The following is a 25908-nucleotide window of genomic DNA, read 5'->3' on the forward strand; positions in this document are numbered from 1 at the left end:
ACCCTTGATATGATGGAAATGGCATTTAATCTCTGTGGTCTTCCTCCTCCAGTCTAACCATGAGCAAAACATCAGACAAAACCACGGTGGGGGCGGCGGCGGGCGGGGGGGGTGCACTTTACAAAACACCTGACTAGTACCCGTCAAAATCGCCAAGGTCATCGAAAACAAGAGAAGTTGGCAAAACGATCATAGCCTGATGACCAAATGCCATGTGGCCTGCTAGATGGGATCCTGGAACCAAAAAAAGGCAATTAGGTAAAAATTTAGGAAATCTAAATAAAATGTGCCATACTAATGTAATATGTTGATAGCAGGGGAAACTGAGTTAGGGGGTATATGGGCACTTTCAGTGCAACCAGCAATGTGTCTGTAATACTATTCTAAAATGAGAAGTTTATTTATTCTTATGTATTTATTTATTTTTTTAAGATTTATTTTTAAGAAATCTCTACACCCAGCCTGGGCCCGAACTCACAACCCCGAGATCAAGAGCTGCACGCTTCACCAACTGAGGCAGCAAGGCGCTGCTTTGCACATATTTAAAATTAAAAAAAAATGCTAGAAGAATTATCTTGTGAAGCTTGGACTTTAGTGCATATTACCCAACTATCGAATAAAGATACACCATAGCCCCAAAGGTGGAAAACAATATATTAATTTATTTCCAAGACAACAACATGGAACATCATGAAAAACAAGGATGGGTTTAGAAGTTTCAGCCATCCCTGGAGGCTAGTGGAAACCCACTTGCCCAAACACTACAATCTTCCAATATTAAGGTTTTTAAGACACAGAGATGGACCAACAACAGACATGTAAACATCTTCTATTCCCAAAGGCTTCTCGTTCTAGAGGAGAACGATCCAGTGTAAAACGTGTCTTCTTCTCAGGTGGGGTCATTTAAAGGAGTTGAAAGAAAAGATGATTTTTAGACTCATTAGCTCCAGATGGGTTCCTTATGCTTCAACCCTTTACCACTTTGCACAGTTCTGTCTTTTTCGGTAGCTGGACAAAAATAAGGCTATACTTCAAAGGCATTCCCTTAAATACAACGAACATTCAACAGACACAGTGAGAGGAAAAAAGGCAAAACCGTGTTAAGGGTATCATTAGCTGTAGTTAACTTTTTTTTTTTGATGAGAATAAATAAATATTAAGGAACTCAATGGATGTAGGAATACAAAAGTAGACTTCACATTTTTCTGACGTGACAGCACATTTTCTCATATTAACACTGACACTGCTCTTAAAACCTACCCTCTCTGGTATACTAACTATGGCTTTATTTCACCTTCTCAGGAAACTGAACTAAGGAGACCAGTAAGAACATCCCAATCCTCAGAGAACTTGTTTCCTAATGCTTATCAACAACCTCTCTAAGCCTTGCTTAATTTATCTGCAAAATGGGGGTAATCGTGTGAGCCTCCCAAGAGTGTTTGTAAGGTTTTAACGCAATGAGCCCGCTAACAGGCCTCAGCTTTGGTCTATTCCTTCCCTTCTTTCTTTGGAATGGTCTCTGATTTAGACCCTCATTTCTGACTACTCAGATCCCTGGCCGGACAGCCCAAACTACGACCCTGGATGTGAATGCGTTAAAATACAAGCAGTCTGTGAGATTCTCTAGAGCAGCCTTCCCCACATGGATGCTGTTATCAAGAATTTCAGACGCAAGTAGCTTCTGTCTTACTTTTCTCCTTGTCTCAAGCACATATCTGGTGTATAACAGACACTCAAGAAATATTTACTGTGTGCTGAGGGAACGAATTGGGTAAGAGAACGGGACAAGGGATAAGCGACAGAGAAGCTCACTCACAGCTGAAAGCTCTTAAAAATCTAGGCACTCTTATCAGCACCAAGCATTGTAAAGCTACTCAGAAAATACTCTGGAGTCCTTAAAGTGTCGCGGCATAGAGTCTGGATTCCATTTTGCAGGTAAGATCACTTTGGTGGGGGGTGGAGGGTGGTGATCCAAGAGGCGAGTGATTCATTCCTGAGGGTTAGAGACTTGGGACGAGAGCCATGCAACAGCACCTCAGTTCTAGAAATATCTTCATTCTGTGCGAACTTCTTAGCATTCGCCATGGAAAACAATGGAAGAGGGACCAGAGTACATTCTGACCCACAAGAAAGGTCCTGTTTCCCTGGGGTCCCTTTGCCGAAGCAGCCGCCAGTGACTGCTGTCTGATAGCATATCCCGCCTCTTGTTAACGACTTTACATTCTGTACAGACCTTCAGACACGGTAAGCTCACCGTGCTCGTGTTGAAACTCAGGAAACACGATCTAGTTCTCCATTCTAGCAGCTCAGGTTTTAAAGGAGATTGCTGAGGTGCCCAGGAAGCTGTTTCTATGCCCGGGGGGGCCGCTGAGCAAAGAGGAGGGGTTCCGTGAACGGTGGCTATGGGTCTGGCATAAGAGATTCCTTCTCCGGAGAAACACAGTTCCTATTTTCCTAAACAGTATTATCTATAGCTCTCCTTTCCGTGAGAGCATCTCTCTCTGATGAGTATCTGGTGCAAAGGTCTGACGCCAGTTCCACTGGCCACGGATCCGATCACGAGCCCGACGTGGAACGACTGTCAAGAGAAGGCCAGGATGCCGAACGTGCCAGCATCGACCCGCGCAGCCCTCCTGATTGCACAGTTCCCAGTGCCCGGCGGGTGTTGTAACACATAATAACCCGGCCAGGTCCTGCAGCCGTGACCTCGCGGCTACAACCGTTACTGTAAGCGGGGCCGGGTTCTCTTACGAAGAAAAGGCCGCGGCTGCCCTCCGATCACGGGTTACGGTGGCTCAGAAGTACCAGCTGGGTTGGATCACGGTTTCGCTCTGATTCAGGGTTCTTTCTCGAAGCCTCAGTTCCAGGCATTCGACAGTGAGGGGGTACGTAGTCAGCTCAAATTTGTTAGCAAAGAGGCTGGGCGAATTGATCAACCACTTCAAGTCCCCGTTTCCATAGATACAAATGCCGTGTACGTAGCGGCCTGCAGAGGAGAGAAGAAACCGTCAGAACATGTCTGGTCTGGAAAGCTGGGGGTGGTGAAGGGGCGCAGCAGCAGAGAGGGGCCTGTCTACTGAGTAGCTAACGCTGTGCCCGGTGCTCTGGGACTCCGTATGACACGGGGTCGTGTCGGCCCGGCCCACAAGGAAGTGAAACCCCTTCTGGAAAGCTAAGGGGGACACGTCCGTGCTTCAACAACAGGAGGGTTCAATGATATCAGGCAAGAGCGGCCACAGGCATCGTGAGACGATTCATGTGTTCTGGCCTGAGAGTTACGGGTAAGAAGTTCCAGAAGCGGACGGGTGGGAGAGGTCTTGCTGGGAGGCACCCGTCAGACCTCTTCTTTGAGCCCGGGCTTCGTCTCTCCAAGTGCCTACGTTCGTCTCCTCTTAGAGGAGAATCAACCCCACTGATGTGACATGTCTCCACACGCCAGCTTGACTCCCCTCCCAATCCCCGCCACGTCTTTCCCGTGACACCCACACCACTCCTATTTTTTCAGCGCCCTGGGCATTTCTCCCCCTTTCTCTCACAGCCCCCACCTCTGGTGGCAACTCTGGCAGCTGCACCTTCAAGATCGTCGCAGAATCTGATCGCTTCACACCGCGTCCGCTACTCCCATCCCGGCCCGTGCCACCTCTACCTTCCCGCCAGAACTGTCACGATAACAACTGGGTTCTACTGTCCCCACCTCCGCCTGTTGGTATGTTCTCAGCACCACGGCCACGGGGATTGTTCTGCTCGCAAGCACACCATGATGTCTCCTCATCTCATGTGCACGCACAGCCAAAATCCCAGCAATGGCATCGAAAGCTCCTGAGTCTGGCCTTTGACCTCCGGCCCCTTGCTCACCTGATTACAATGCTTCCCAACGCTGCTCATTCACTCCGGCCGCAGTGGCCTCCTTGCTGGCCGCCCCCCAACCCCCCCACCGCACACCAGGCATGTTCTACCCGAGAATCCACATAGTTCTTCCTCCCCAGGCAGCCCCCTTCCGCCAGCTTCCACCAGACCTCCCGCAGACTCCCTCTCTCACCACCCCAGGTATCTGCCTCAAGGCCGAGTTCTCAGGGAGGCCTCCTCTGACCCCCTTCCGCCTTCCCCAATTCATTTTTCTCTTGGCTCTCGCTGCTAACGGAGAGATTGGTATGTCAGGGCCACGAACGCAAATATTTGGCTTATTGTCTTTCTCCCTGGCCTGGGATGGAAGGTCCAAAGAGCTGGAACCGGAGGCCCTTTTGCTGTCCTCTCTGTCCCAACCTGCATCCGGGACAGTTCCTGGGAAGTATTAGGTGTTGAATTAATAGCTGTTGAATGAAAGGATGGAGATGAATGAGTGGAGAGTTAGTGGAAGGACAGAACTTGGCCGGGTGGGGGGGGGGGGGGGAGGGGGGGTGGCATCAGGGGCATGGATGGTGGCTTCATTTGGGGAAAATGTGCAGGGGGGGGATTTTCTCTACAAGAGAGAATTTGGTTGGCAAGGGGGTTAGAAAAGGAAGGGGAGGAAGTTGAACCTCTTTTCTAGAGGTTTCTTGGCTCGCACTGGAAAGACTACGGTTGACTGACTTAAACTCAAGGGCTGGGCCTTTTGTAATCCCATAAATAGGGAGAGTCTTTGAAGAGTTTTGAATGGAAGAATCAGAGGGTAAATTGGGCTTTAGCAGCATTAATTTTACAGAGCTTTGCAGGGTACAGTTAGAAATCCACCACGAGGCCGCAGTAATAACTTAATGTAAACCAGAGAGCTGGTTCCAAGTTCATGGCGTTGCCATGAGTGGGAAAGGAAGGGTAATCGAAACAGAACAGAGAGAGGCTGACGGGATTAATGTCATTAATCATGATTCATTTAACACGGCTGGCAGGAAGCACAATAGAGAGGGGAAATGGATGGGGGACAGAAGCCACAGTTGTGGACAGTCGGAGATAACTGGGGAGTGAGAACAGAATGCAGGTGCATAAGCACATCCATGCTTAAGAAAACAAAGTGGAGACACCATTTCAGGGCGCGTGAACTAGAGGCTCACAGACAACGGGGTCTTCAGGCTACAGGCGATCATGACACTGAAGGAGAAGGAAAAGGGCCAGCACGAGGGCACCACTGGGACGCAAGAAAACAAGGGGATCCCTTAAGGGAAACCTGCACATAACCGAGACCCCGGATGGGGACCCTGGTTGTGGGGACGAGTGACTTTTCCTTCTCGGGACAGGAAGGAACAATGAGAAGCGTGTGTCCAAAATACCCTGAGATGGTGGAAGGGGACGGCGTGACAATCCAGTAAGGGGATTTGGGTCACGTGTCTTGAAAGTTCTTCCTCAGGTTGAAACTGTTACCTTTTGGGGTCCGAAAGGCCGTTTGGGCATAGGATTGAGAGTTCAAAGCAAGCAGGAAAGATGAAAAGAAGTGCATCGGGAAGGGCACCGGGGCAGTTCTGGAACAGTCCCCAGCAATGCTCTGGTCAGCGAAACACAAATGGCCAAAAGCAGATGGTGGAAGTGATTCCATGTGTGAGTTGGCCTTGTAGGGTCAAATGGCAGGGGAGCCTGGTTTGTTCGTGAGAACAGCAGGGGACGGCTGATCCAGTATACAGGCCGGATAAGGAGTCTTCAGAAGGATGCTAGCAGAAGGAGGAAGCTGGGACCGTTGAAATTCTGGCAATCCCAATTTTATTTTATTTTATTATTATTTTTTTTAACGTTTATTTACTTTTGAGACAGCGAGAAACAGAGCATGAATGGGGGAAAGTCAGAGAGAGGGAGACACTGGGGCGCCTGGTGGCGCAGTCGGTTAAGCGTCCGACTTCAGCCAGGTCACGATCTCGCGGTCCGTGAGTTCGAGCCCCGCGTCGGGCTCTGGGCTGATGGCTCAGAGCCTGGAGCCTGTTTCCGATTCTGTGTCTCCCTCTCTCTCTGCCCCTCCCCCGTTCATGCTCTGTCTCTCTCTGTCCCAAAAATAAATAAAAGTTGAAAAAAAAAATTAAAAAAAAAAAAAAAAAAAAAAGAGAGAGGGAGACACAGAATCCAAAACAGGCTCCAGGCTCTGAGCTGTCAGCACAGAGCCCGACGCGGGGCTTGAACTCACAGACCGCGAGATCATGACCTGAGCCGAAGTTGGCCGCTTAACCGACTGAGCCACCCAGGCTCCCCAATCCCAATTTTAAAAAAGCAAACACATGGGGGACTTAGGTGGCTCTGTCGGTTAAGCAACCAACTCTTGATTTCAGCTCAGGTCATGACCTCAAGGTTCGTGGGTTGAGCCCCGCGTCCGGCCCCACACTGCTTGGGATTCTCTCTCTCCCTCTCCCTCTGCTCTTTCCCCCTCCTCTCAAAATAAATATGTAAACTTAAAATAATAATAATAATAATAATAAAGCAAACGCATTTCAAACAACAACACATTTTAGGTGTGGGATATAGCAATAAACAAATTGGTCAAAAATCCTAACCCTCTTGGGGCTTCACTTCTGGGGAGAAAGACAGTAAAGATATAAAGTCTGTAAGTCAGTGAAGAAAACCAGCCGAGTAACAAGAAATTGTAACCAGAGATGGGAACTCCAAGTTCAAGACCGTAGAGCTAGAGTAGTCTCTGTGATTCTAAGGGCCTATAAAGTAGATGCACATCCACGGGTTTGGAACAAATCCACCACTCACGACCAAGGGGGAAAGGTCCGGATTGTACTCCAGACACGCAGGCACTGTTCTGCCTCCTCTGGGTTATGTCTTTTCTTTTCCCCATCTAGTGGTTTGGGGGACAAACTATTTTTAGGTTCGGAACCATATCAGGCTTTCAGATGTTCAGGGGCATCACAGGCACTAAGAGAAGAAAAATGAGACATTTGTCTCAGAGGCTTGGGCTACCCAAGCTGTGTACCCTCTGCAGGTTCCTGGCTTGGAGCTACTCTCATGGGCCCACCTGTCGTGTGATAAGTAAAGGTCCCTATAAAAATGGAAACCTGACTAGCTTGTACCTTGTCTATGGGGTAGGGCCTGGATACAGGTGAGGACAAGGAGAATGAGAGTAAGGTTCTAGGGAGGGGCAGGGCTTGGTGCTGACACACAGAACAGAAGCTTCCGTGGTAGAGGCCAGAGGTGCAAAGTAATGACGTCACAGGGGTCCCTGCCGTGGCGGCTGAAGTCTTCCAGTGTTACAGCTGGAGAGGAGGTGGAGAAGCAGACCAGGTGACCACAGCAGTCCCACAGGGAGGATGACAGGGTTACAGGAGGACTGTGGAAAAGGCAAGACATCTCAAGTATTGGGACCTCGACTAATGGCGATGGTCTCTTTTCTAAAGAAGTCCCCCAGAGATCAAAGAGCAAAGCAACCTTCTCTCCACTCTCTTCCTGCTCCAAGGAGGGCAGGCTGTGATGAGAATGCAGGCAGGGGGCGGGAGATGTCCTCTGGGGAAAATGTTGGCTGATTAAGGTAAAGAGATGAAGATGCTGGAGAGCAGGGTGTATGGGACGTGAGCGTGTTGCCATCTTCAGTGGATGGGGACCTCAGGAAGACACGAGAAGGGGGGTGCGGTGTAAATCTGAGACAGAGCCTTTAAAGAGGAAATCAAGTGAAAATGAGGTCACACAGGATGGGCCCTGATTCAATATGGGTGGTATCACTTTAAAAAGAGATTGGGACAGAGACACACACAGAAAGAAGACCACGTGAGGACCCGGGAAGAAGGCGGTATCTCTAAGCCTCTCAGAAGAAACCAAATCTACAGCCACCTTGATCTCGAACTTCGAGCCTGCAGAACTGGGAGGGAATAAGTTCCTGTTATTTAAGCCATCCGGTCATTCGTCCTAGTGAATGAATACCATGCTGAGTAGGTACCACACAGTGCGAATGGAACGTATGCCAGGGCTGATAAAAACACTTCTTTAGAAAGTTCTATCGCAGGGTTGCCTGGGTGGCTCGGTCGGTTAAGCGCCCGACTCTGCGTTTCGGCCCAGGTCGCGATCTCACGGTTCTCGGGTTGGAGCCCTGCGTTGGACTCTGTGCTGGCAGCGTGGAGCCTGCTTGGGTCTGTGGTGAGACCATGACGTCACTTCTCATCCTGACCACTTCCCCTCCTAACCACCACACTCCCAAAAGAAAGAGAAATAAATCATGTGAAGACAGCAGAAACTAGCAAGAAAATACCATTATAAGTCGAGCCCACCTCTCAACCCCCTCAGGAATCATGAGCTGGAGCATGTCGGCGAGACCCCGAAGTCTCCTTTTCAAGGCCCATGTCTTAAAGCCTCTAGCTACTCCGGGAACTCGGATTGTTTTAAATACACAAGCAGTTCTGTCCGCGAGAACCCCTGTATTCCACAGCTACCTCCATGCCAACACCAACAAGCAGTGTGGCCTCAAAGAGTGAAGTGAGTGCCTCACCATGGCAGCCGCCGTGTTTATCTTCCATGTCGATCCACTTTATAGCCCTGAGATTACCGGTCCACGATGCATTTGGCATGGAGCCCGGGACACCTGCAACATTGATAAGGGAGAAAAGCAGACATGAGAACCAAGACAGAAGGGTGTCGATTGCATCAGTGAAGCCTCCACATCATGTTCACTTTTTCACTACGTTATCTTTCGCGTTAGATTTTCCATCACTGGTGTAAGACCTCAGAAGCTCGTGGTGTGAGTAGCTGATGGTTATGAGCTCTGCCTTGCTACCAGTAAAAACACATACGCACATATAGGTGGTTTTTCATAATGTGTGCCCAAGCCTGCAAAATAGAGGTTAAGAAATACCGTAGCAGGAAACCGTAATGCAGATGGACAAGTTGAGGAGTTTTGGGTCATCTCTCAATGGCCTTGAGCTGAATTCACTTTCAATCCTAATATTACAGCTATTTCGGACTTTCCATGTGACCTCGATCTTAAAATGAAAGCTCAGGAAACAGGCTACCCTAGGTGCTAAGCACTAATTAAGTGAACTTGCAGTATGAGGCATACAGAAGGGAAATATCTTGCTTACTACATATAAACTCAAACAAATCCCTTAACACACGATCCTTCTTTATTTGTTAAAGTGCTTCTTGAGCATTTGGTGTTGCCGAGCATTGTGTGAGGCCCTGGGAACAGAGAGAGAGGAGACAAGACGTGATTGCCGGTCACCCAAAGAAGATGAACAGTTGACCCCAAGCAGGAAGTTGTGAGCTTTGAGTTTTTCCTAGGAAGACTGGTGTGCCCTGACCTCCCCAACTTCTCTATTTCTTTCAGGTGCTCTTTTGGCCAGACGTTTAGTTGCCGACCCACTACCCAATTAGTTACCGGATTCACCTTTGAAAAGTAAGAAGCCTTGAAAAGAGGAGAGGACAGCTCTAGAGGTCGCCATCTTGCTAAGCAGGGCTTTTCCTCCTTGGCATTATTCACATTTTAGGCTGGATAATTCATTGTTGTAGGGCCTCTCCCGGGCATTGTAAGATAGCAGCATCCCTGGATTCCACCTACCAGATGCCAGTAGTACACGCCCCCCAGTTGTGACCATTAAAAACATCTTCCGGTGTTGCCAAATGTCCCCAGGGTCGGGGGTGGGGGGCAGAACTGCCCCATTTGAGAAACACTGTGCTAAACTATTTTATTTTTTATTTTTATTTTTATTTTTATTTTTTTTTTCAACGTTTATTTATTTTTGGGACAGAGAGAGACAGAGCATGAACGTGGGAGGGGCAGAGAGAGAGGGAGACACAGAATCGGAAACAGGCTCCAGGCTCTGAGCCATCAGCCCAGAGCCTGACGCGGGGCTCGAACTCCCGGACCGCGAGATCGTGACCTGGCTGAAGTCGGACGCTTAACCGACTGCGCCACCCAGGCGCCCCTGTGCTAAACTATTTTAAATAACCCTCTCTATCTCAGTAACTTTTGCCTACTCCTATCAAATAGTTTTACCCCAAGGTTCCCATTATTGGAAAATAAGTACGTGGGAATCAAATGCAAATACAACAAAAGAAGAAATATTTTGCTTCATAAGAGCTCCGGCAATTTTCACCAGTGCGCAATGCAATCTGAATGTGATTCTAATGTATTGACACAGGTATGACATGTGTACCCAAACGGTAACAGTCCCTTCCTACAAGATCTGGTAGGCTGAATAATACCAATCCCCTCGACATACACTCAAAGAAGTCCGAATCCTAATCTCTGGAACCTGATAATGTGTTATGTTACAGGTGAAAGAGAATTCAGTTTGCTAATCAGCTGACCTTAAAATAGGGAGATTATTTTGAATTATCAAGGTCAGTGCAATGCAATCACAAGGGTCTTTAACAGTGGAAGAGGGAGGTAAAGAGTTAGTCTTTTTTTTTTACTATTTAAACATAGAGGAATGGGGTAAGGACCACGGTCATTAGAAGCTGAAAAAGGCCCAGACCCTACAGAAAGGAACGGAGACCAGCCAATGTTTTGGTTTTAGTCTGGTGAGACCGTGTCAGAATTCTGTCCTACAGAACTGTATCATAATACATTTATGTTGTTTAAGCTGCTAAATCCGTGGTAGATTGTTACAATGGCAAATAGAAAACTAATACACATACTAACTAGATAAAAACTTACTCAAGATGATAAGTATTTTTTCATAAGAAAAAATAAACTGAGCAAAACCAATAATTTTCAAGAAGTTTAAGTGGATGGGCACATAAACATGTTTCCTCTTTAAAAACATTAATAAAAATGTGATTTTCAGAAGAAAAAAGCTCTGTTCTTCTGCCCTGATGTCACATGATAATTATATGATGCTCTGAATCAAGAATTGTACCAAGGTCTCCCAACCAAAATTAAATTATGCAAGCCTTTCCTGTAAATAGCATGAATCCTTACCCCCAAGGGCTCACTATGAGACTGATTCTTTTTTTCTTGTTGCCAAACTTGAAAAGTTTGCTTATAAATCTTGAGTAGTGAAGAAAAACACTATTTATTATGCAATAATTTTCCCATTGCTTTGATTTGCATTTATTACTTTAAAAACTACTTTAGCATTTGCCTTTCCCAAAAGAAACTTCTTTATTTTGTTCTTAGTACACATTTTAAAAGAATTCAGAATAAAACTTGCCTTGGTTGAGTTGGGGGTTGGGGGGAGGGCCGTCCAGAAAACAAAGAGATAATTTGGTATAGTTAATTGTGTCAGCAATATTAGCTGACCTGGACGTGATTTTTTTATGATTATTTGTTGATTTGTTTTTATTAACTTTTTTTGGGGGGGGGGGAGGGGCAGAGAGAGAGGGAGACAGAAACTGAAGCAGGCTCCAGGCTCCGAGCTGTCAGCCCACAGCCTGACCTGGGCTTGAACTCACGAAACACAAGATCATGACCCAAGCCAAAGTTGAATGTTCAACCGACTGAGCCACCCAGGTGCCCCTACATGGATGTGATTTTTATGAGTCTATTTTGATTAAATAACTACAGCAGAAGAGGGTGAAGAACGCATTGCCATGAGAAAAAGTCCCTACCCTCCTTTACATTACATTTTTTTACAAAACGAGATTATTTTTTTCCCTCTCCTTTTCGTTAATACTGTTCACCAAAAACTGACTCTTCCTCAGAAACACATTCCTTATTCTAGAGATAAGATGGTGACATTTACAATTAATGACTGCTGTCTTTTTTTTTTTTTTTCTTAATGTTTATTTTTGAGAGAGAGACAGAGGGTGAGCAGGGCAGGGGCTGAGAGAATGGGAGACACAGAATGGGAAGCAGGCTCCAGGCTCTGAGCTGTCAGCACAGAGCCCGACGCGGGCCTCAAACCCACAAGCTGTGAAATCATGACCTGAGCTGAAGTCAGATGCTTAACCGACCGAGCCACCCGGGCGCCCCATAATGGCTGCTTTAATGTCTTTAAAGTAAACACATAGCACGTGTGAACCTCCTGCTCATGAAATTATAAACCTCAACTTCTATACTTTCTGTTTAATGACAAATCTCCAACATGCCTGTTTAAATACTACTCATATTCATGCCTACAAAAATTATAGTTTGAAAAATAGAATCGGAGAGGGGCGCCTGAGCGGTTCGGCTGGTTGAGTGTCAGACTCTTGATTTCGGCTCAGGTCATCATCCCAGGGTTGTGGGATCGAGACCCGAGTCAGGCACTGCACTGAGTGTGGAGCCTGCTTGGGCTTCTCTCTTTCACTCTCTCTTTCTGCCCATCCCCTGCTCACGTGCGCGCGCTCTCTCTCTCAAATATATAAAATGAAAAAAAAAATTGAAAGGAAAAAAGTAGAACCAAGGAGACGGACAAAGTCAAATTCTATTTTGTCTTTTCTTGCAAAGAATGCTTCCTGAGGCACAGGAATAACTGGCAGGAGTGGGCAGAGCCCCTAGCGTTGCAAGTGTGGTGGTTGTCGGACTGGGCACCCCCTTGGTGCTTGTTAGAAATGCGACTACCAGGCCCCACCCAGACATCCTGCTCCAGAATCGGCATCTTCACAAGATCCCCAGAGGAGCCTGGCACACAAGGAAGTCTGAGAAGCCCTGGGCTATCACCGACATTGCAAAGAGGACAGAGCTCCTGTGTCTCCTCGCCTTGAAGTCCCTCCCTCAGCCTTCAGCAGGTTTCCAGTTAGCTTCTCTCTCCCCTTTCCTCACACTTTGCCCTTGGGAAGGAATCCCATACTGTGTACCTTCCATCCTTTGGTTAATTTAAAAAACTCGTCCCCATGGCGGGGAATACGTGCGTTTGGGAAGACCTCTCAAGTCACTTCCTTGGAGACGATCAGCCTCCTCCGTGTGAGGAGAAGCCATGTTGAACAGAAGACCAGTCTGCACTGTGCCTTGACCTCACAGCATTTGGCCCACCGGGGATTTTCAGTCAATGTTAAAGGGCTCAATGAGTGCCCATGGTCAAGGGTTGCCCCTCAACTCGGTCTTCAGAGATGGCGGTAGGACCGCTTAGCTTGGGTGTCGACAGGACAAGCCTGCTTGCCACCTTGGTTTTCCAACAGGCCACTGTACTTTAAGGTGTAATCATGTTCTACCTCTTGATATCAAAAAGTACTTATTCAACTCTCTCAGCCAAGGCCAACCAGTTTCAGTTTGCCTTCCAGCAATTGTTTAAGTGGCCACCAATCACTTATTCTCCACATCCGTCCTACTGGTGCAACTAGCTTCAGAAAGTGATAAGACCCTCAACAAGACTTCTGGTCACAGCTCGAATATCAGCTCAACGTGAATACTCTGCAGGCATCACTTGATTATTATTTTGAGGAGATAATGGCAAGCAAGAGATTGAATGGTCTAAATGTGCCATGTGACCACTATTCAGTAACTGAAGGTGCCTTGGGTTAAAACATACATGGAGACCCCAAAGCTACTGATCCCATCACTTGGGCCAACGTCCAGATGCTCCTTCTCTTCTAAAAGTGTCCACTAAGCGTAACTATTTCCTGTTTTTCTCCCAGAGATTGACCCAAGGCAGAATCATCTACCACCCCCCTCCCCATGGAACACACTGGCCTTCCCGCTGGGATTGGGGAACTTAATTATTATCCCAGCTTTGTTGCTAACCAGCTATGTATGCTGGAACACCATTTAACATCACACAGTCTCTCTTTCAAATGAAGCATAGATCACATCAGTGGTTGTTCAACCTTTTACACATTTTTTAAAGTTTTATTTTATTTAATTTTTTTGAGAGAGAGAGAGAGAGAGAGAACACACACATGCAAGCACAGGAGGGACAGAGGGAGAAGGAGAGAGAGAATCCCAAGCAGGCTCAGTGCGGAGCCTGACTCCAGGCTTGATCTCACAACCATGAGATCATGCCCTGAGCCAAAATCAAGAGGTGGGACGCTTAGCCCATTGAGCCACCCAGGCACTCTGATTTTTCAACCTTTTAGATTGCAATCTACAGAAAAACAATTTATTTTATTTTATTTTCAGAGAGAGAGAGAGAGAGAGCACAAGCCAGGGAGGGGGGGAGAGAGAATCCCAAGCACGCTCCAAGATGTCAGCGCAGAACCCAAAGGGGGGCTCAAACTCACAACTGTGAGATCGTGACGAGCAGAAATCAGGAGTCAAATGCTTAATCGACTAAGCCACCCAGGCACCCCAAAACAATCATATATCATCATATGCACACACACATGTGTAAAGTAAATGAAAGTTTCGCAAATTACTCAGGCTTATTACATGTAAGTAAGGCACTTGTTTATTTTATGTTATTTTTTCATAATAAAATTCTGGTCAAAACCGACTCAAGTGATTTCTGGAACCACTAAATGGGAAATAGTGCTGTTTTAAAAATACTGTACTGGGGGTACCTGGGTGGCTCAGTCGGTTAAGCATCCAACTCTTGGTTTCAGCTCACGTCACTTTCTCACAGTTTCATGAGTCTGGGCCCCACATGAGGCTCCGTAATGACGGTGCGGAAGCTGCTTGGGATTTTCTGTCTCCCTTTCTCTCTGTCCCTCCCCCATTCTTGCTGTCTCTGTCTCTCTCAAAAAAAATAATAAACCTTAAATTTAAAAAAAAATAAAAAATAAAAACACTTTACTTGATGACTGTGTTATTATTACTGCTGTTATGATTATGATTATTATTGTGCAGGATTCTGGGAGGGTAGTTATGAGGTATTATGGATAAAGTCTACCCTCCATTCCTAAGCGTCCTAGGAAGGGTCTATTTTGCATTATTTCTAGGACGGGGCAAACAGAATACACCGATATTATCAGAGGAACCATCTTAAACTATAAAATCCAATTCTCTGATTTGCTCTTCATAGGCTAATGTAAACAAAAGATTTGAGATAAGTTTACAGAGTAACCAAGACTGTTTTTCTTGGAGCTTAGCCATTATTAGTCAAATAAGTGCATTTGTTGAATAAATGAACATGGTTCTTTGAAATGCAAACTTCATTTATATTGACTTGACTTTCTCCTTATTGTTCTTAGGCAGTGCGGGCCTCATTTTGCGAGACCTCCATGTGGTAACAATTCCAGCAACTGCTTACTCCTTAAGCTCAGATATGTACTTTTCAACTTACCAAATTTTGTTTTTATGTGTCAAAAGTCAATGCTAATGCCAATGTACAGACAAGGGTTTTCTCACAAGTTAATGGTGGTGCTGTAAATCGGCATGACTCTGGAAAATCACTTTGGAAATACGTGGGGAAAGTCACCATCGCCCTCAATTCCCTTTGGCCCTTTAAACCAATAGCTTCACAATAAGCTAAGGAAATCATTTTTTAAGTGTTTATATATGAAGGTGTTTATTTTGACATTATTTATACATAATGATTAACATCACAGGCTCTCAGGCCAGAGTCAACATTTCAAATCCTTATCTCTGCTATTACTGGCCGGGTGACCTTGAACAGTTAGGCAATCTCTATAAGACATCACACACTAATCTTCAAAACCTCACGGGGTTTTGTTAATGTTAAATAAAATAATGTATGTGTTGCGCTTAGCACAGTGCCGGGCATACTTAACGAAATAAATGGTTGAAAACATAATCTATTAAAATCATGGGGACAGGGTAGCTGTGGCAGAGATGGCTTCTTTACTATAACCGGAAGCAAGTTTACCAACTTCGGCGCTACTGACATTTGGGCTGGATAATTTGGGCTCTGGGGACTTTCCTGTGCACTGGAGGATGTATATATACCAGCATCCCTGGCCTTTACCCACCGGATGCTACAAAGCACCATCCCTGTGCCTCCTACTCCCCACTCCCCACCCCCCACCCCCATGACGACCCAAAACATCTCCAGATGTTGCCAAATGTCCCCCAGAGGGCAAAACTGCCCCTGACTGAGAGCACAAAATTGTCCATTATTAATAAAATCACGAACAAATATTTGCATGTAAAATGACCATATAGTTTTTAGTTTATAAAACTTTCTTCGATGGTACTGCTTTTATATTTTTAATGAATTTATTTACATACCTCTGAGACTTATCTGCTTTACTGACCTAGGAATTGTACTTGTGAATATTTTAAGATTAAAGCAACAAAAGAAAAAGATGCACAGTGTTCAGTGGTGATTCGCCTTCACAACAACAACAACAACAACAACAACAAAATGGAAAATTCTCTAGTAAGTGGGAAATGTACCGTTAAGTAACTTGTAGCCTTTTTGTCTCATTGTTAATTATGGTCCTATTTAGCCATAAAAAGATACAATTTTGGTTGTTGTTCATTAATCACTTAGGATCTGTAACACACAAACTTAACTAAAAGAGATCCTGCTTTGTTTCAGGTGGATGTTTTCTAGAGCTCTGCAGTCTGAGACAATGGCATAGTATCCTTAAAACATCACCGCATTCAGCTCAGATAATTGCCAACAAACTGACTCACCTTTGGTTGTAAAAGGAAAAGATGAAATGAGTAAAGGAAAAAAAAAACCCAGAATTTTATTTTATTTTTTTTAATGTTTATTTATCCATCCTGAGAGAGAGAAAAAACCGGAGGGAAGGGCAGAGAGACAGGGGGAGGGGGAGAGGGGGAGAGAGAGAGAGAGAGAGAGAGAGAGAGAGAGAATCCCAAGGAGGCTCTGTGCTATCACAGCCCTACACTGGACTCGATCCCAGGACCCTGGGATCATGACCTCAGCCAAAATCAAGAGTCAGATGCTCAACCGACTGAGCCACCCAGGTGCCCTTAAAAAAACCAGAATCTTCGACTCAAAAGGCTTTTAGAAATTTTAGTATGTTTCAATATTTTAATATATTCCTTCTCATTGGCATGCCATGTGAACTAGAGCCTAGGAAATTTAAGTGAATTGCCCAGGAGTGTGGATGTGCTAAATACCTTGTTGATTTTGTTTCAAGATAATTCACCTAATTATTCAGTTTTCCCGAATGCTTCCTATGCTCTAGAATAGTTGCTGAGGGTAGAGCTATGAACGAGATGTCCTTGGAGCTGTTGGCCTAGAGTATTCAGAAATTATATATTTATTAATATTTTTCTGAGTAGCCCGAACCCTCCCCTCAAGAGGGGAGGTGTCGGATTACTTTGCACTGTCTGCCCTGTGTCTGTTTTTTCAAGCCACTTGGAGATGCTAAACCCACCAACCACTCATCCCCGACAAACGAAAGCAAATTCACACTTGGCCATCATCCCAAACCTCTCCTGTGGGTGCCCATTCTACCTCTTACTAGAATTCTGTCTCCTCGCTCCGTTTCTCATTTTACCGCTGCTTCTGCTCCCCCTGGACCCAGTTTAACATTTATCTCTTCTCCCAAAAGCTTGACTCTCAACTAGCATTTTTAATTTCCTGCTTTGGATGGTCGCTAATCAAGCAGCTCGCCCCAGCGAGCTCCCCAGAACCGAAATTACAGATCACATTCAGGCCACTTGGACCACATTATAGGTCACATTCAGGCCAGGGTGATGCCAGAATACTGACCATGACGCGGAAGGACTGTTGCCTTCTTGTCCCCAGACTACAAACAGCAAACTGGCCGCTCACAGGCCGCATGCGATCGATCGTAGGCCTGTTTGGTTCAACCCTCACAGAAGTGTGGGTTGAACACTGAAAAAGAAAAAAAAAATTCCCCACGGAAGTTTAGACTGCCAGTGTCCCTCGACAACAACTCACTGGGGCTTTGAGAAGCCAGGGATTCTCCTACTGCCCTGTTCCCCACCATGCTTCACTCACTCATATTGTCTACCTGGCCCTGTCAACGCGTAGTTTGTAAAAGTGGGTTCCCAGACCTCGTCTTTCACATTGCCCACCTCATCATGCATCGCTGTCCCGCCACCCTCGGGGGAATTCCTAAATTGGTCTCCCATTTTCAGCGGTCACGAGTAAGGCTCAGACATTAATGTTTTTCAACACGTCCCCATAATCTTAAGGTGTAGCCAGGGTGGAGAGCACCTGTTTTTCACAGAATGTTTTATTGAACATCCCTTCATAGGGGTAAGACTTTTTAGCTTCTAAAACGCCACGCGTTGTGCCTCAGTAAGGAGAGATTTTCTTTTTCACCAAAGAAAGCAAGTTAAAGTTTTAGAGACTCTAAAAGTACAGAACGCTCCAAAGGGACCAGTTATGTTCCACCTGCCCAAAATTAGTCATCGTGGCACCTTTGCCTTTGAATATTTCCTTCTTCTCTTAAAAATATTATCCTATCGTTGGTGAAAAATTGAACCCTGGTTATGGGAATGGATCCATATAATGCGTAAAAGCACAAAGAACAAAACTGAAAAGTTAACACAAAACCCAAACACCACACCACCCTACACCTACTGGTAACAACCATTACGAAAACATTATTTCACAAGAAACAACAAGTGTTGGTGAGGATATGGAGAAAAAGGAACCCTCTTGCACTGTTGGTGGGAAAGCACACTGGCACAGTGTCCTCAAAGGTTTAAAAATGGAACTACCTTATGATCTAGCAATTCCGCTACCGGGTATTTACCCCCCAAATGCAGACACATTAATTTATGCACCCCAGTTTATCGCAGCATTATTTATAAAGCCAAATTACAGAAGCAGTCCAAACGTCCATCAGTCGATGAACGGGTATATCTACATATGAAGGATTATTACTCAGTCATAAAAAAGAATGAAATCTTACCATATGCCATGACAAAGGTGGAACTGGAGGGTGAAATACTGAGTGAAATAAGTCAATCAGAGGAAGACGAATACTGAATGATTTCACTCATGGGGAATTTAAGAAACAGAACAAATGCGCCAAGGGAAAAAAAGAGAGAGAGAGAGAGAGAGAAATCAAGAAGCAGACTCTTCACTATTGAGAACAAAGTGATGGTCACCAGAGGAGCAGGGCTTGGGGAGGTTGAATTAAATAGGGGATGGGGATTAAGGAGGGCATTTGGGATGAGCACCAGATGATGTATGGAAGTGGTGAATCACTATGTTGTACACCTGAGACTAATATAGCAATGTATGTTAACCATGGGATTTTTTTTTTAAAAAGAAAAAGAAAACATTATTTCATAAAGCATCTTCTTATACAAATAAATATTTCCATGTCACCTTAAGATTTCAACATAGCGGGGCACCTGGGTGGCTCAGTCGGTTAAGCATCTGACTTCGGCTCAGGTCATGATCTCGTGGTTCTTGAGTTCGAGCCCCACATCGGACTCTGTGCTGACAGCTCAGAACCTGGAGCCTGCTCCAGATGGTGTCTCCCTCTCTCTCTGCCCCTCCCCTGCTCGTGCTCAGTCTCTCTCTCAAAAATAAGTAAAAACATTAAAAAAAAAAAAAAAGACTTCAACATACCTATTAACTAGTTGACTAACCTATATTGGATAATGATTGCAAATAACCCCACACAAGTGGCTTTTACCATTGAGATATATGGGTTGGGTTTCCTTAAATGAGTCTAGGCATTCCCTACGCACGTGTTTACTGCTTTCTAAGGTTTATCAATTCAAAAAACGGTTACCTTAGGACTGAAGTTTTATTAGATTCTAGAAACTTGAGAGATTCTGTTATTTGCAGCATGTGAACATTAAGTACGGTAATTTTCTCTGTGATTTGTTTAGACGTGTTTGTTTAGAGCTCCGTTCCCTTACATGATAAAGATTTCTCGTCAGGGCCGTTTGCTATTGGAATCAACTGAGTATAGCATGCCCTGTATTGCTGTGTTGTCTGGGAAGAGGTTCTCAGCAAATCCATTAGACGAATTTTCGTCTTGCCCAGGACACAGGGCCTTCTTCACCTTCAAAACAAGGCACCAGGCTACACCCAGTTGGACGTACATCAAGAATTCATTTGCAAGTGGTAGAACGTTTCCTCCAATTCCTTGTAAAAGCAGCCAAATAAAAACCATGTCTGTTTAGGACTCTTGTCTGATTTTAATCCCTATTTTCAACCCAAGACAGGTCCAGAGGAGCTGAAGGTCCCTGGTAAGTTGCATTTGTTGCTGCACGTACTGGGGTGTATATACAGGTTGCCAATTCTGGGAATTAAGTGCCTATCTACAGCAAGCCTAATCTTTTACACAGAACGGGACAAGTAGTTCTTCTGTTTATAGTATTCTTCTGCAAAAATGAGAAACATCTAAACAAACTTTCAAAAGAGAACGAACACGGGAGGAAGAGTCTTGGATGTGCCCCGGATACATGGGGGAGGACCTCCCCCCCACCCCTACCCTGCCACCCCCTCCACCCCATGGAGTTTGCAACTGTTTTTAGAAATACAGAAAGCCACAGAGTAGGCCTAGCATTTCTTCTGGAAACATCTCCTGAAGCTGAACATTTGGATAAAAAGCACTGGGCTGCAATTAGAAGTTACACAGCAACCCAAAGAAAGGCAGAAGTAATTTATGGGGGTGGGGATGGTTGTCACTTTTGGAAGTGACCGGGGTTTTTTGGAGTACCAGCCTAACATGGGTTCTTGTGATGGTTACTCAGGTAAGGATCAGTTTGAGAGTTCAGTGGTCAATTCTAATAAGTGCAGTTTTGTCTATATGCAAAAGTTCAATAAAAAGTTTAAGAAAGTGGGGCGCCTGGGTGACTCAGTTGGTTAAGCGTCTGACTTTGGCTCAGAGAGACAGAGAGAGACAGAGCATGAGCGGGGGAGGAGCAGAGAGAGAGGGCGACAGAATCCGAAGCAGGCTCCAGGCTCAGAGCTGTCAGCCCAGAACCTGACTCAGGACTCGAATTCACGAACCGTGAGATCACGATCTGAGCCGAAGCCGGATGCTTAACCGACTGAGCCACCCAGCTGCCCTAAACTCTTTTTTTTAATGTTTATTTATTTTTGAGAGATAGAGAGTGTGTGTGTGTGAGTGGGGGAGGGGCAGAGGGAGAGGGAGACAGAGCATCCAAGGTGGGCTCTCTGCTGTCAGCATAGAGCCCAGTGTTGGGCTCGAACCCACAAACCGTGAGCCAAAGTCAGACCCTCAACCGACTGAGCCACCCAGGAGCCCAGTAAAAGATAAACTCTAAAGTCATCTACAAATCCAGACAAATCCTCTTCTGTCTGAGTTTTTTTGTTTGTTTGATTTTCAGTAGGCTCCACGCCCAATGTGGGGCTTGAACTCATAACCTGGATTAAGAGTCCCATCCTCCACTGACTGAGCCAGCCAGGTGCTCCCTGAATGAGTTCCGGTAAGAGATCATATTGGGATGTTGTGACGTGCTCATTAGGCTGTTCTTGTATGACTGACTGAAAGGACTCACAATGGAAGTTTTGTGAGTCGGTCATATGTATTTCTGGAATAAAAGTGGAATTCAGTTTTTGTTATTCCTCCAATTAAGTTTGTGACATTCCCGCTATTTAAAGATCATCCTTGACTTACAATGGGGTTAAGTCCCAATAAACTCACTGTAAATTGAAAATATCAAGTTGAAAATACATTTAATAAACCTAACCTATGGGACTTCAAAGCCTACCCTAGACTACCTTAAATACGCTTAGAATGCTCATATTGCCTACGGTTGGGCAAGATCATCTAACACAAAACTTATTCTTAATACAGTGTCGACTCTCTCATGTAATTGATTGAGTACTGTATGGAAAGTGAAAAACAGAATGGTTGTGGGGCACCTGGGTGGCTCAGTCGGTTGAGCGTCCAACTTCAGCTCAGCTCACAATCTCACGGCTGGTGAGTTCCAGCCCCGCATCGGGCTCTGCGCTGACAGCTTGGAGCCTGGAGCCTGCTTCAGATTCTGTGTCTCCCTCTCTCTCTGCCTCTCTCCTGCTCGCACTTTGTCTGAGTTCTAGAAAATCTTCCAGATCCTTGGTAGTAATCTCAGAAGCCTCTGCATCTTGGGAAACTGCCTTCTCCCAGAGCCTGTTGTCTCTTAATGCGGACGATTGGGTGGAATCAAAAAACAAAACAAAACAAAAAAACCCTGACAGTTTTTAATACTTACTAGGCACCATGCGGCATTTTCAGCAACTGATATTATGACACGTAATTTACTTACAACGATAGTACTATTATCGTCCCCATTTTACAAATACAGAAACTGAAATTCAGAGTGATTACATAATTTGCCTCACATTGTATACACTAGGAATCTGCAAAGCTGCACTCGAAGCCAAGTAGTCTGGTTCCAGAGAGCCTCTTCCCCTCCCCCACAGTTCATACACGACCCAGCCTCTGTCTCGCTCAGCATTTATAGGCACGCCCCCCAAATACCCTCCAGAAACAAGGAGAAATGTGCTATCTTAAAACAGCCAGGCAAATGGGGATATTGTGTTAGTACTCAGTACCCAATATCCTCATGTGGTCAGAATTTTATGGTACAAAAATCACTTCTCCCCACTGCCTAAGGCGATTGGCCTGAGTTTCATTAAGTCATGGCAGGAGTGGTAGCTGGCATCTAGACAAGAACACAGTGACTGTGACAAGGAGAGAAATTCACTGCCCAGAGGCCATTGTTCCAGTAATCCCACTGGAAGGGGTGGGGGGGCGGGGAGGGATGGAATTGGTCATAGAATCACCAATGGCCAAGCTGGGAGCTACATTCTCCATTATCTTGTAAATCATCGGCATTGTCTCCATTTTACATATGAGTAAATTGAAGCCCACATAGGATAACGTAACTGCTCAAGGTCATACACCAGGTACCTGAAACCTAAGCCTGTCTGCCTCTAAAATTTTTGCTCCTTCCACTGCATGCTCCAGAGTTAAAGCAAAATAATGCAGGAAAACTTTTTTGAGATCACCCAGTTCAATTTCCTCATTTTATAGAGAAGGAAACCGAGGCTCTAAGAGATGAAGTGACTTGTCTAGGGTCAAACAGCTAATCAAGGACAAGAGGCTAGAACCTAGAAGATAATTTTGTAATGTGCATATGTAGGTCACTGGCCTTTCTTACATGGTTCAGTGGCTGGAGTCTGAAGAACCTATGTGTTCTAATCCTTGAGTGTCTTTTGGGGTCATCCAAGACCTCATCCTTAGAGGCCATCCAGAGATTCTTCTGGCTCTTTTACAAACATCTTTGAAGAGAAATACTAGCAAGTAATAGCCAATGCTGTGAAATGCATTATTCTCCAGATATATACATATATATACACACACACAGATGTATATATCTGGAGAATACATACATACATATATATATGTATTATGTATTTGGGGGAGGGAAATTGAATCAGGACTGCCCAATATACAATTCTTACTTTTTAATAAATTCCCAAACACCTTCCCAACTGTCTCCAATGTCCTAAAACCAAAATTAACTGAGGCTCAGTTTGGTTAAGTCATTCGGCTAGCGTCCTACAAGCTGACAAGGCTGGGATGCCTAAGTCTGTATTCTCCCCTCCACACTGTCCTGCAAGATGAGAGAAACCTTGCACAAAGCTCAGAAGCTTGAAACCTGGGGAATCTCAGATTAAATGACATATGTGAAAAATTAACAAGATAATTAAACCCAACAGAGAAGGCTCTACGAGGACTTGTGATGGAAAATACATTAAGATTTAGCTGAAGGCAAAATTTTTCCTTCTGTCATTTCCAAAGTCAAACATACAGGGACTCATAAAATAGAAAGACGGTCAACTTGGCCTTTTTTTTTTTTTCCTAAATAGAGAAAGCAGTATACAGTAGCAACAAGAGATGAAAAAAAGCATCTCTAAACACTGCCCATGAACAGTCTATGTCACCAATCAGCTTACTACTCTTAGTAACATTCTCTACCCATCTTCCCTACAGAAAGAGGGAGGCCAAGAGAATGGACATTGTTAGCAATCATTATTCTGACTCTTGCTTCTAATGCTTACAGAATTTGTAGATTCAGCTTTGTCCATTAAAAAAAATTAAAGAAGAAGAAGAAGGAGGAGGAGGAGGAGGAGGAGGAGAAACAAAAGAAGAAGAAGGAGAAGAAACAGAAGAAGATGAAGAAAAAGAGGAGGAGGAGGAGGAAGAAAACGTAGTCTGGTTGATGTAACATATCCTAAAAGTTTAAGTTGGATACAAAAAGTTTCACTTTTCAGCAAATCATCATTATGGGATACATAGAAAGCCTTAGCCTGGACTATTGGAATGTTATATTTCCTTTGAAAAGAAGCAGCTTACTCATTTCTGAAAACTGGAGTCTACTCCATGATTTTCTAGAAATCGTGTTTTCTTGCTTTGAGTTTGTGTGGTAGTTGTCAAAGCTGGTCAGTGGGCACGAGAGGGCTATGGTGGTGTGTGTTGGTGAATTTCATGTTAGAGTTTATAAATTATCCCGGTGTAAGCAGCTAGGAGGGACGACGTCTGTTTTAACTTTGAGGAAGTTGAACGCCCAAAATGGGAAGGATGTGGCTGGGCCAGCAAAAACCTGCACGGAGTGATTGTGAAAAAGCTCTCATTTCTTTCAGGTCCTTGCCGTGCTGATTTCCTTTCCTGAGAAATTATATTATGTTCCACATAAATACTGCCTTAAGTCCCTTCGGGTTCACGGTATGGCTTAAGAAAACAAAACAACCTATGAATCCCAATCCCCGTTTCTTTCCCATGATGTGATTGCAAAAATAAAGTCCTGAAGACACTATCGACATCCTTTAAATTTTCGAGGAAATGCTTCTCACGGAGGATACTTCACAGTGTTGGTGGGAGGATGAAGTAGGCGGTGTTAGTAGTTTCAAAAATTACACCCAGTAACATTAAGGGAAATCAAAGTTAGAAAGAATGAGTACCCATCCCAGCAAATTAAGCTGGTACATGGTGGTGGAACTGTAGTGTAGACCCTGGTAAGAATATATTTAAATTTTATCTTATTGAGGATCCTCTTGTTCCTACGTAGACAAACTCTTTATTTTTTTTTTTTATTGTTATAATTTTTTTATCTTAGAGAGAGAGCATGGGAGTGAGGAAGAGGGGCAGAGGGAGAGGGAGAGAGAGGGAATCCCAAGCAGGCTCCTCGCTCAGTGCACAGCCCAACATGGGGCTGGATCCCACGACCCCGGGATCGTGACCTGAGCCGAAATCCAGGGTCGAATGCCCAATTCACTGAGCCACCCAGGCGTCCCTCAGTGGACAAATTCTTAACCTCTCACTTTACATTCAAGTTTTTCATTTCCTTCTCAGAACGGCTAAGAAGTAGCTGCTGTTACCATGACTGTAGAGATGAGAAGTTTGAGGTTAGGGTTACCCATGATCACCAAGCTAACAAGGGCAAAGCTAAAATTCATCAGCAGTTTTGCCTCGTTCCCGAGCCCAGGGGATATTTGCTCAATACGAGTACTTCCCAAACGTCAGTTATTTGCACATCACTTTTATAACAGCCACTATAATGCAACCAGCATCACGCTTTTCCTTACATAGGCTCGCTTTCCTTTTCCCTGGTGACTGCCTTTTTTTCACAGTCAAGGAGAACCTCTGACGGAAATGAACAGAACCAACATTTGCTGCCAATCTAAAAAGGGGCCAGTGTCTGTAAAAGATGGTCTCCAACCAGTGGTTCTCAAAATGCGCTTCCTAGACAAGAAGCATCAAGTCACCTGGGAGTTTGTTGGAAATACAGATTCTGGGGCTCGCCCCAGGCCTCCTGAATCAGAAAGTCTATGGGTAGGGCTCGGCTATCTGTGTTCCAACAGGCAGATCCTGGGAGTCCGTCTGAGAACCACTGCACTGTATACATTATCTTATTTAATACTCATAACTGCTCTGGGAACTAAGTGCTATACGTTATTCCCGTCATCGCAGATGGGTAAACTGAGGGTCAGCAGACACTAAAACCAGCAGCACATAGTTAGCAAATAAGGGGAGCCAGGGCTTAAACTCTGTTTGTCTGGCTCCAAAGCCTTTTCAGAGTATCACCTGGACTCAAAGGGGGACGGAAGGAGATGCCGTTGTAGTGGTTCAGAGAAATGGAGTTGAGACATTTAGGTTAAGAAGATAATTTTGACATTGATTTTACATCTATTATGGCTTTGATACACAAAATAGTTTATTTTATTGCTTAAAGGGTCACTGAAATGCAATACTATGTTTTTGTTTAAAAAAAAAAAAAAAAGGCAACTGCTGCTCCTAGAAAATATTTGTCTTGGTCGAGATGATGCCAGGTTGAAAATT

At 44.9% G+C, this 25908-nt stretch overlaps 1 protein-coding gene across 2 annotated transcripts in view; it reads right to left on the reverse strand.

Moving 5' to 3' along the window:
• Positions 1-642: 642 nt before the first annotated feature.
• GCNT2 (glucosaminyl (N-acetyl) transferase 2 (I blood group)) overlaps positions 643-25908 on the reverse strand; it is a 56404-nt gene continuing 31138 nt past the window's right edge. For both annotated transcript variants that reach the window (XM_045497424.1, XM_045497423.1), the window contains exons 2-3: positions 8375-8467; positions 643-2986 (exon numbers count right to left, since the gene is read on the reverse strand). In XM_045497424.1, the coding sequence (XP_045353380.1) occupies positions 2796-2986; positions 8375-8467 (284 nt within the window). In that variant the 3' untranslated portion in view covers positions 643-2795. The remainder of the gene's footprint in view (positions 2987-8374; positions 8468-25908) is intronic.

Source organism: Leopardus geoffroyi, chromosome B2 (assembly GCF_018350155.1).
Source record: "Leopardus geoffroyi isolate Oge1 chromosome B2, O.geoffroyi_Oge1_pat1.0, whole genome shotgun sequence".
In the NCBI taxonomy this organism is placed as follows: Eukaryota; Metazoa; Chordata; class Mammalia; order Carnivora; family Felidae; genus Leopardus; species Leopardus geoffroyi.